At 34.8% G+C, this 12893-nt stretch overlaps 1 protein-coding gene across 1 annotated transcript in view; it reads right to left on the bottom strand.

Annotated features, from left to right (window-relative positions):
• Positions 1-12893, bottom strand: part of LOC112693131 (transmembrane and TPR repeat-containing protein 1-like) — a 168302-nt gene that overhangs the window by 123156 nt on the left and 32253 nt on the right. Inside the window, exon 3 of the mRNA XM_025568057.1 lies at positions 6547-6620. Within this exon, the coding sequence (XP_025423842.1) occupies positions 6547-6620 (74 nt within the window). The remainder of the gene's footprint in view (positions 1-6546; positions 6621-12893) is intronic.

Raw genomic sequence — 12893 nt, 5'->3', positions numbered from 1 at the left:
ACGCAAAAGTCTACGGACGGCCGTATCCGATCTTCGCGAGTTGCGAGTCGCGCGTCGAGTATCGAATACAATTGAAAACCAATATCGGGATCAGATCAATCGGAATAATTCGAACGCGATTGACAACGGACGGTCTGCATGGTTATAGGTTAGGATTACACGAGAGTATGAAAAACGGACGTTTAAAATTGTATAATATTATTTTTCAAGACCACTGGTCACACTCGCGACGTCCGTTATAGGCAGTGCTGTAGCAACCAAACATTGCGCCCGGGTTTCAAAATGCGCCCTATTGTATTTTTAATTTAAAAATATTATGCTTATAAGATATTATTTTCAATGATTGCTTTAATGAATATGAAGGACGTTAAACTGTAAACAAAATATACTACATTGACCGTTGTAATTTTTGATATTAAATGCAAAATTTTCATTTTTGCGCTCTCTCAAGAATTACGCCCGGGGGGGTTGGCACCTCTCACCCCCCCCCATTGTTATAACCCTGACTATACGCTACGACTTTCGTCAGAAGCGCTTATCGGATATCGTAGTATATTATTAAATTTCGTTTACGCAATCCCACGACCGCTGTTTTCTCGTCGTCTTATACCGTATTATGTTACATTAAGTTGATCTACTAATTCTAAATTTGTAGTGTAAATCTTTAAGATTGTGCTACCTAGGTATCTGTAAAAGAATATTATCCTGTGGATACATAAAAATACCCAAGTATAATGAAATACTACTAAAAAAAACAATTGAATTATTTATAAAATATATTACGAGCGAGTTATTGGAACTATCTAAATACCAAATAATACGTTTTTTTTTTCGTAATACATTTAAGGCAGTGAACAAATAAATAGTGGTTTCTAGATCATCTATCTTATATGATGAGAAATGACGAATTATAACAACCGATGTACGAAAATTATAAAATTTTATATTCATGCTCAACGCACGTCCGACGTTCGTGTGACCAGATCATATTACGTCTGTTTTTCCAGTGTTCGTGTGACCCTAGCCAATAGTATTGCGATCGAACATCGAGGCCTGGACAAGAAAATAGTTTGCGTCCCAAAGTTGGGGGGAACGATAACCCTTTGGAACCACGACCGACGACCCGATGACGCGGCAGATTTTTCACGTTTCCCATTCACGCCGTCCGGCCATCGTTGAACATCGCTTCGAGCGTAAATGCTCACACAACGCGACAACGGTACGCACAACAAGGGACGCGTGGTGGTGGACGAGTCGCGGTCCGATTGTTTTTCGTCGGTTTTCAATGCGTAATAAATCACAAGGGTTAAACTTCGATGGGAACGCGTGTCCGCTCGCGTTAACCATTGTTTTCCTGGTGACAAATTAAATAATTACGTTCCACCGCTGCGGTAGTACAATCATCGCGTAGAACGCGGATTGCCGTCGCCGCAACGTGTCCGCAGTATTATTACAATACTATTATACAATACTCAAATTCGTGGTTTGTCCCATTGCTAGCGCGCACTACCCCAGCGGCTACGTTTGTCCGTACGGGAACAATGACCGATATTCCAATCTCGCGCTGCACAAACGATCGCTTCTACGCGCATAGGAAGACCGTTTCCTTGACCCTGGGGCGAAAAAGTTTAAAACTGAATCCCTTGTACATGGTGGCTTATCGGAAGAGGTGGTTTTTTTTTCAATAGTTGTGGAACGTGGTTACGCGCGTTACGGCTGGATCAGTTGTTGTTACGTAGCATTATGTGAGCATTACGATTGTAATGTGTCTGCAGTGTATGGAAAGATACGTTAAACGGAATTATATGTAACACAAAAACAAATGGCAGACAGTGTACCAGATGTATCCAGAGTATCGTTTGAAAGAGTTAAAATAAAATTGAGTACAGCGTCAAGGTACCGAGGCGATAGTTGATGGATGTGTAATCCTAAGGTCGTGTGGGGCGCAGTAAAATATTTGTTTCGGCACCAATCAGCTATGCTCAATAAAATTGTTCGTTGGAGCAAATGCATCGATATTACCGACTTATTTTTTATAAATCAATTTTGTTTATAAGCTGTCAACGTAAAAAATGTAAACTTATAAATGCAAAACTATACATCTTAATCAGATGTTGCAAAATGGAAGTATTCGTTCGCATTTACTTCTTGGAAATTTCTTCATGAATTGTTGTCTTGCTTAAAATATTTTGATTCCAATCACATTTAAATACACACAATACGTCAGTTGAAAACTTACGTAGAACATTGCTCTCGTAATTAAACGCACCACGTGGCATGGTTTGGATATCGTTTTGTATATATTTTCTCGTTTCAACTAGAATTTGAATAATCTAAAGCGTTTACAATCATTGAAATGTAAGTTTGAACGTTTGCATCCACATTGAAATTTATCGTCGTGGCTTTCTTGTTGCTCGTTTACCGCAAGCGGTTTGCGATATTAAAATACATACGTAACGGTACAGGGCGTCTATAATAGTACAATGTGCTCTAACGATGGTGTACGAACCGATCACGATCACTGAAATTGGCAGATTTTCATAACCCGCATGAAGACGAATTTGAATTTACAATACGTGAAAATCCCATCCTTCCGCCTACGTATATTCTTGCATATGTTGTGGCGCGATTCTGTGTTCAATTCGATTTGGATTGTGACGGGGTGCGGGTCGCGACCGGAAGTCCGTCACGGTTGGTAGTGATATCAATCGGGAGGGTCGTCCACAACAAACGCCGCCAATCAGCCGAACAGAGAACCGGGGACGAACAATCGGATACCTCCATAAAGAGGTCCCATGCTGCGTCGCACATTATGGTGCGTAGTCGGCCGCGGTGTTCAAAAACGCATCGCGCGTACGCGAACGAAACGTACCGGAACGGCGAAATATAAAACACCGGATGTGCACGCGTAAGGAACAATTATTATAACGTGCATTTAAACACATTTTGCGTAACTCTAAATGAAAAATTCGTAGCTCTAATCCAAAAAATACGCAGTTGTAAATACTATCTATAAATAAAATTGCTCACAGTAATAAATTGCAGTTATCAACTTCATGGCCGAGTGCAGGTACAGGGTCCGTCAATAATCGGTTAAGGTTTATTAAGACTGTGTTATTATAATTATTATTTTATTTTCACGATATTATTGCACGACTGCAATGGGGTTTATAATCATACGCAGGGAGTAATATTTTTGAGAGTATAGGGAAGGGGTTGCATACTTCTAAAAAACTTTAAAATAATCACTGGTAAGGAGTACGCGTATTTTTTCCTGGTAGAAAGTGGGTAGCAAGATCGTCGTCCCCTTGACTTTGGCTAAGTTTGCGTTTGTTTGTACGAACGGTTGTGTGTGTGTGTGTGTGTGTGTGTGTGCGCGCGCGGACATTAATGATTACATGCCCGTGCGTTTAAACGCTTCCTCCTTCGTGATGCCGTATCGTCTAATCCGTGGATGGCGCGCGCGATGACAAACGATCGCAGGGCCGCGAAATTCCGCCGCACCTGGTATACCTCTCACGCGGGCGACGAGACACGCGTACACATACCCGTTTCGAATACTCGTTTTGTGCGCGCAGACACATGTACGCGGTTTGAACGAACGCGCGCGCAACGCTAAAATAAATGTCCGACAATCTACTGGCACTTTGCCTCGGCGCAGCTGCTAATTCCACCGCAGGGCTATAATTCGCGCTTAATCATACGGCACTGCGACGGACGCGTGCGAAGAAGGGACGCGGAAACGCTGGCACGGCGCAATGGAGAGCACAAAGGATAACCGTACTCTTCAATTATGCGGAATAGAAAAAAAAAAAAAATTGATGGAATAAAAGATTACCATGGTGTGTATAATCCGAATCACGAAAAAAATTCATGGTCGATACATGAATCGAATTGATGGATTTCTAATTCTTTGGTGACGGGAAATAGCGCACCCGTAATTATTATAATTATAATATCGATTAAGTATAACGATATTTGTTTCTGACTCAATGGAGCTAATATTAATCAAAGATCAAAAGGACGTGTTGAAAAAAAAATAAATGCATCATCTCCATAATACCTACGGTTGGCGAATGAGTTAAATATTAATAAACCTCATGTATGAAATTCTCGAGAGAATCAACCAAGTTGATTAACTTATTAATCGATGATAGTGAGAACAACAATAACAACGGGAGCAGTTGATTCATAATAATAGTATTATGTAGAGTTTTTATAGGGTTTCGGTGAAGTATCGACTAGCGGAAACATATTCGTTATACTAATTATGTAATATATTTCTAAAAACAAATTCAAATGTAAAAAAAAAAAACAATTATTCAAATTATCATATTGGATCACAAGAGTCTCGTAAAATCAAAAACATCTCTAAAGTTGAGCTTTCCAGTACTTTATATACTACAACAAAGAGTCAACATGAAGTGTACTTATATTTCATGACTATAGTTATTTTAGTTATTATATAAAATGCATAGTCAATTTACCTTTTACGGAAAAAAAAGAAGAAAATTAGGACGCAGTAAATTTTTTCCACTAACATTAAAAATTTAAAACAATAAGCACGACTTAATTATTTTACTTATTGTAATTAAATCACTCAATAATATTATTGTCATACGTATAGCCTGGGAATGCTAACTATTGTTAAACAACAGACAATTATTCATACACCTATTTCTCTAAACACATGTAGGTCTAGCTAAAATGTATTTAATATAAAAAATACAAAAATTATATTTTTGGAGATAGCAGCATAAATCAAAATATCAAACGATTAAACGATTGATTTTCATTGAAATTATAAATCAACGATGAACTATATTACTATACGAGTATATGATATTCAAGTAATATAACATATTAACACATTACACAAACATTTCTGTACCAATCTACAATATTTTCGATGGCTGTAGTCAATTTGCATCAAAATATACAACACGTGTAATTTGCACCAACCTCATTTAGTAATAAATAGGAATTATAATTTGCTCCAAAACTAAAAATCTATTATTTTTTCAATAGTATTTTGATAGTACCGACGTACATGTTTCTATACAACATATAAACAGTTAATAACACAGAATTTTAGATTTTAGACTCTAAACGGTTATTTAATTTATTTATACCGAGGTCTAAATGGTACTTTAGTATTGATCTCAAAGCTACCGTATAAGAATAGTCAATAATTTATGATAGCAGTGTAATAATTTTATTGTTTTAGGCAAAAAAATATTATTTTCACTTTAGTATTGACGTCGTGACATCGGGAATATTGAGGAATAGTCGAATATTATAATATCGAATATTCGATAATCGAACAAATAGATATTTATTTTGGTGCAAATTACAAACTCCCCTTTAGATATGTGGTACATTACCAAACCGTACGCTTGTGTTGCACGACAATTGGTGTTCCGTCAAATTGTTCTATGATTTTTTTTTCGACTCTACTGTGGATTATATACGTGTTAGTTTAGGAACCAGTAACATTAACATCAAACTCGTCGATAGTCATATGTAATTTTACAATACCACTGTGCTGTGAAATCAGTTGGCTTTTCAACTTCACCGTGGTCGTTCATAATTCATAAGTAAAATATCATAACGTATCGACCGCGAGAGGTTAGGTATTAAGTAGATGAGAAAAAATAATTCCACGTATTTCTTATTAATTTTAAGTGTTTTAAAACGCTAAATGTATTTGTGTGTGTATTTATGTGGTTAAAATGGGTTTATAAACACATAAAGAAGTCCGCAATGAACGCGTATGGTTAGTAAGTTCATACAGTGTTGTAGCATAAGTGAAATATTGCTCGTAGAAAACAAACCGTCTTTATGGTATATATGTGTACCTGTTAACGTTGACGTGTATTAATAAAGTACACCAATGCAAACACTTTGGTATTAAATTGACCACGGGCCGTTACGTTCCACCGAATATAATATAAACATGATGTTATTATGACTATTACAAAAAAATTCGAGTGAAAAAACTTGGATTCAAAGCATTGAGGTGTGTCTAAAGTTAACGTTTCATCGATTGTGTCGAAAAATATTTTTACTGTTACCTACGATCAATATTAGAAGTTTTATATTATTAATTAATAGTTATCTATATTTATTGTGATTATGTTATGGTTAATTTAATTTTCGATTATTTTTGCATCTAGTAAAATAATCGATCAAAAAGGCATAGTTAAATATTATTTATTTGGATGGGTGGGGATGCTGGTATATTGAAAGGCGTTATATAAATAACGTTAAATAAATAACCTATTTATTTACTAACTTAGATTTGGTCAACGGGAGAACTTTGAACCCTCATAACCCCCTTACCTATGGCATTGACAGATCATATAATATATTATAAGAGTTGAAAGAATAAAACGTATTCAAAATACGTTGTCGTATAAAATAAGCAAACCTGTGTTGGTCAAAATATTTCGTCGTTATTAGATTTATTCGTATAAGACCGCAATGCATTAGATGCGAATCGATTAGAATAGAATATTATAAAGTGTAAATAAATAATGTACTTACTCATGGTACGTTAGAAATGACAGTAGGAAAAACAGACATGCCAATACATCGGCTCGCCCAACGATACCCGTGACCTGAAACAGTTTAAGAACCGATAAGATACTGGTCGACCTGATTATATCGTATTGTCATTTTGCACTTAATTAAATAATTAATGAAATTGATACCGATTTGATTCTATCTAAGATGTTGGAAGATCAGTTCACTGTATTGGCGCAACGCAAGAAAACGCTGACATTCTTATTTAGTATAAGAACTTTTTAAAATATTATCTTCGAAAAACGTTTATCGATCCGAAATACTAATCGATTTCGAACACGTTTTATAGCTCTCGTATCTCAGATTCGAATGGAAACGAGGTGATATTTTTGTCGGTTTTTTTTTTTTATATTTTCGATTCTTCTTACCCGAAATATTTTCACAATTGTCTACCGGGCAAGAACGTTCAAAAAACAGTACACATGTGTCGTAAATGTGGCTCGCTATTCGGTAAAAGCAGATCGATGGGTCGCGGGTAGGGTGCGTTACATATATATGTGTGTATGTGCGTGCGTGCGTGCGTGCGTGTATTTATGTTTTTTTGTATGCTTATATGTGTATGTGCACGTATCTCAGAGTCTTTGTGTAATATAGATGAGTGTGTATGGGTTAGTGTTCGTGGGCGTGTGCGTGAGTACAAACAGTGTAGCTAAATCGCAGAATGGCATTATATAAAAAGACATATACGCGCCCGCCTAACCTATTTGTTTGTGTACGTTCAGCAACAGAGGGGGTGAGAGGTAGTTTACTGTGTTGTCGTGAGCATCGGCGAGTTCGCGTTCGGTGTATACGAATTGTGATTGTTTACTCTCTCGGGGCCAAACAGCAACTGATTTCGAGATAGAACGGAAAAACGAAAATCTCCGTAGGAGGGAGGATAATCGTTATGAGTACACTACTCGCGTAAGCCGTGGCACACCCATTTTGTACGTAAATATGGAGTTTTGATTAAAAATGTTAAAAAAAATTATATTTGTACAGGTGAAAAACGTGTGGCGCACAATGTTTTAGACGTAAACTTTCGGGCGCAGAATGAAGGGTATGATGTCACGCTATTCACGGTTTCAAATAATGGTCTGTATCATTATTTAAACGTGAACGCGAAATATAAAATATTCAAAAAATTAAGCGTTTTAACACGAATCACGTATTCGCAGTGAAAAAAATCAGAAAAATGTTGAGTTATCACGTGCAGAACGCAGCGAATTCGTTTGCCCGAACGTAAACTACACGTGTTGTAAATGGTTCTGAAAATAACAAATGCCATAGGTGTCATGGACGATAAGCTGTTTTGTTGATTCGTATCGATTCTAAAATGTGAATTGAATTAACATTATACTTTCGGAAAACGGTATTGGCAGGTTAGGTTGATTATAAAAATTAGGTTCGATGGCGGATTGGCGGTTTAATAAAAGGCATTTTTTAAGCGGATTATTCACCGATTTTCAAAATAAAATAATATCCAACTAGGGTCGCAGGTGACCGCAAAGGTCTAGACCGGATATCGCGGACCCTTAACTGTCACCTTGCCGGGAGTAAGCTTATGCGATGTTAGTAGACCATTATTAGAAAAGCGGACACTAGGGACCACTGCCACCGATGCAGTTTGTGGACTTACTTGGTAATAATCCGACATTGCCAAAGGCATTAGAAGGTTTTGACCACCAAGGGAAATCTCTCTGTCACACACACACATACACACAAACATTTATAAGTGTATACGTATAACCACATGATACGCGCACACCTCAAACTGTAAAGGAATTGCGCCAGAGGTCGATACGACGAAAACAAAAGAGAGGGGAAAAATAAAGGAAACTCATTTTCATTGTACCTTACGTTATCGCCGGTAAGTCTGAGCGAGTGTGCGCAATTAAAACGGTTAACTTCCCCGGGGTACCACTATATACCGCGACCGCGGTGTTGCTGCTCCCGAAATTGTCTCCTTCGACTATGCTTTCGTGTGCTACGTTTGTTTACCGCCGTCGTCGGTGTTCATTTCGAGACAATATAGCCGTCGACAATAGCGACGACTATTTTTAATTAAAATCACCCCTGGGGACTATCTTACACGTGCGTGTGTTTCTTAACATCTTCCGTATAAAAACGATAGTAGCTTAAGGTTATATATATATATATATATATATATATATACACAGAACATTGCAAAAGGCGTTACTACGTCAGAAATCCATACACATCATAAGGTATTAAACGTGCAATTTCCGATCGACAGTTTTTCCAGCGACGGAATATAACCGCGGTAAAAGCAATTTTTGACTACTCTTTCGGTGCGACCGACCAGTTTACGTTCACAATTTTTGCGCTGATGAAAAAAACGTCAATACGTGTCTTACATTGTAAAATATACCATTGTATAAAATGGAAATCGACCAAAGTTGAGGAGTACATTTAACAGTCGGTTACTTTTATAATGTTCTAATGGGTTCCCGTCGGTTTTACGGACAGCGAAGAAATAAAAATAATTCCGAATTAACTTTTATCATAAAGATGACCTTTTTGATTCGACCTAATTATCTACCCTTAGTATTTTTTCAAAATTTTAAAATCAGCCCGATAAATTATCACATCAAGACTGGGTCCTGAATTCACAGTTATTTTGATAATAATTTTGAAATAATGTAGTATAAAAATATCAATAAATATTTATATCATATTATTTATTTATTTATTTACGCCTGAAGGCAAGAAAGTATACAAAGAATTCAATATATAGTTAACTTATGATTAGTAATATAAAATTAATTTTTAGACATTAAAATACAGTTTCACTACTAATAGAGGTGATACATAATAAAAAAAAAACTTATACTAATAATATAAATATAATATTTATACTTATTTATTCATAGTTATTTATTGAGATTGTTATTTATTTATTTATTTTTTTTTTTAAATCTGGAAATGAATAATTAAATTACAAAAAATACATAGAAAATTTAATATTGAAAAATATAAATTAATAGTTAGAATTTTTTTTTTTTAATTATATCAATGTTAGCACGATATATTATATTATTACACGGGAAAATATTGAAACTTCAAATGTACTACGTTAGTTATTAGGCAGTATTTAAAGAAAATATTTTTAAATAACCATAAGTCATTGCAAGGAATGAAAACAATAAAAAAATCTATCGAAAACATTTTGTCATGGTAGATAAATCTAAATATTTAAGTTGAACATATATATATATATATATATTTTTTTTTTTTAATGAATGATGAATTAAGACGAGACGTTTCCTTGGTTATATTATTTTTTTGTTATATTTGGTTATATTTTTTCCTTGGGTATATTTTGCTTGTATTTGTATGAGTTTATTTCTTCAATTTTTTCGTATTATTTACTTTTTTATTTTCCAGCGATAAATAATTCTCAAAAACAATAATAACTTTTCGGTAGCTTTGAGAAATTAATTTACATTTGTTCGTGTCAAATATTATTATTCATACAAATTTCAACATAAAAAGAGATCCGTCAATTGTACATTATTTCTCATTTCAACATTTCAATGATTTCATTAAAAATTAATTATAAAAAAAAAAAAAAAAAAAAAAAAAAAAAAAAAAAAAAAAAAAAAAAACACTGTACAAGCGATTAATTGCATAAACAGTCTTTTTTACTGAAACGAACAGAAGAGTGAAACGATGAAAGATAATAGGGTTGGAAAATAAACAATTATTCATGTATATTGTAATATATACAAGAGGTGAGATAAAATTTTCTCGCACCGTCAAAGGTCCTTGAACATTAGTGGGGGAAAAAATAATAAAAAAATAAAAAGAAGCTCACTAACTGAGGGGCTTCTGGCCTCTCGCGAAAGTTTTGGCCATTCATTGTTTCTTCATTCTTTATATACACATATACGGGTATAATATACAATAACGCAATAAAAAAGGTATCAAAAAGTCGGCCCAGTATCCCGGTAGTCGGATGTATATCATTTCTAAGACTTTTTAAGTGAATCTTTTTTTTTCTTACGCTACACACTTGCCACTTGCTGCACCTCAATCCGATTCTGTTGTTTTATTATACCTCCACTCTATCATTATCAATGTTCAACAATACGGTGTATATAAGAATGATTTTAGCACAATTGCTATTATGTGGACACATGGCTAAATTACAATAGCAATCGCATTCCTTCGATGGCCCTGGATCCGTTTATTTACATTGCGTACATCGAATATAATCCAGCGTCTTCTCGTATCTGGTGCGGGTGTGTGTGGTTTGATCGATCGCAGCAGCCGTTTTTGACATTTTTGGTGCGGTTAAACTTTTGGGTATCGTTAAACGTTTTGAAGACTCACGAACTCATTTTCGTTGCATTATCGCGTAGTGAATTCCACAGGCTTCAAGTACGGTCATGAATTCCGATAGCGAAAGCATGGACCCGTTTGGTGCACCAGCAAATCAATACATCGCGGTCAGGCTCATTGAAGGTACTTACCTGAAGTTACCGACAAATCTGTTTATTTTTGACCGATGAGGTGGTCGACGGTATGCGCGTACTGTACATGTAGGCTATAAACGGTGCAGGGATTCCGAACATCGACTGTTTAAACTTGGAACCAGGCCATTACCTATTCACGGCACGTAAATCTTCAATCCTTTTCCACCCGATCACCAGATGTATATCTCGTTATTCTTTCTTATTTCACTTCTTCTCCGAAGCTCCTCTTCCACAACCGTCTTATTTTTTGTACACTTCTTTGTCCTACTCCCCCCCCCCGTACCTCCTATGCACAACTTTATTTGTATGCTTATTGCGTCCCTCTGTCGTGAAGTGGTTCATTCGCGATGTATTTTGTTCCCATTATTGTTTACAAATTGATTTACCCCACAGGAGCGCCAGTGTACCTTACCGTCGAAGGTTTTCACATCAATATAACTGTAGAAAATGACTAAAAAAAAAAATCATTCTTTATTGCTATCGACAGCATCGTCCTTAAACAGACTTGAATAAATGTAACTTCATGTTTTTAACCTCCCGCATTCATTCAAGGTAAGTGCGACACTACTTGCCACGGCACACTCCAGAAATAATGTTTCATTAGCACTCTATAAATGTACTCCGTTTTCCGATGTTTTATTTTCACACTTGAAGTCGAGCAAAAATATTTAATTTCCAACAGTACCAGTTGAATCATAAATAATTTTAAATAAAACATGTTTTCAATTGATACTCACGATTGGTTAAATTTCTGGAAATTCTAATGATTAAAATAATTTTCATGTACATTATGTGATCTAGTTAAAATTAAATCATTCATATAAACTTCATTGCTTTCTTATAAATGAAATAATAGAACACGTATAAATCGTTTATTATATTGGTTTTTATGTGTTTAAAATCCATCAAAGCTTGTCTAAATTATTTACATCATTTTTTGGAGTGCATTACGCTTCATCGTTTTTTTTCTGGCTTTTCTATATTTTTTATCAACCGCTTGCCTGAATAAAAAAAAAAAAAATGCTTTTCCCTAACAGTACATTGGATTACGGTTTCTTGTAATTATTCCTCTAGGGATCTGAAACAAAGGTCGTGAACGTAATATATAATATATAAATTTGTTAAAACTTCCACGCGTTGATTTATTTACAGAAACTTTTCCTGTATATCCTGTGCCTCATCGGTTTTTGATAACCTGACGTTTCAGACACTTTGCACTGTTTTTCTTTAGATATGTTCAGTTTTTAAGCTATTTCCGTGAACACTCATATGTGTGTTCCAGCCATGATGTATGCCGGTTACCTATGTGTGTAAGTGTGTGTATCAGGAAAAAGTTTTCCGATAAAAAATATAAATGTATTGACATCAATAATCTGTATATTATTATTATATCTTAGTGCTTACGATAGCCTAATCGAGTAACGATGTGGATATATGTTGATGTATGTTGGGAAAAGAAAAACAATCATTTTAATTTAATATTAAGAAAGTTGTTTACGTAATAAATATGTTTTGTTTTAATGCCATAATATTTTTTATTTTCACTTAACATAATTCATCATCATTTATAAAATATATTTATTGTAATATAATGTGACTCATGATGACTTGATTAAAGAATCATTGAATATGGACGATGCATTTTTTTAAAAAAATATTTTTTGGAATAGTTTGGAAAACTTTAGTAAAATTGAATTCGTTATCCTAATTGAATTTATATACAAGTAAAGTTCCATTTTTAAATTAAAAATTAAATTATAATAAAAAAAATATTTTAAAACCATATTGATTGTACCTAAAGGAGAAATAAATAAAATAATTTATTTTTCA

This window comes from Sipha flava, unplaced genomic scaffold (genome assembly GCF_003268045.1).
Source record: "Sipha flava isolate LNK unplaced genomic scaffold, YSA_version1 117_pilon_pilon, whole genome shotgun sequence".
NCBI lineage: Eukaryota > Metazoa > Arthropoda > Insecta > Hemiptera > Aphididae > Sipha > Sipha flava.
The sequence above is the reverse complement of the archived record's forward strand: the minus strand, read 5'-3'. Positions and strand labels throughout refer to the sequence as shown.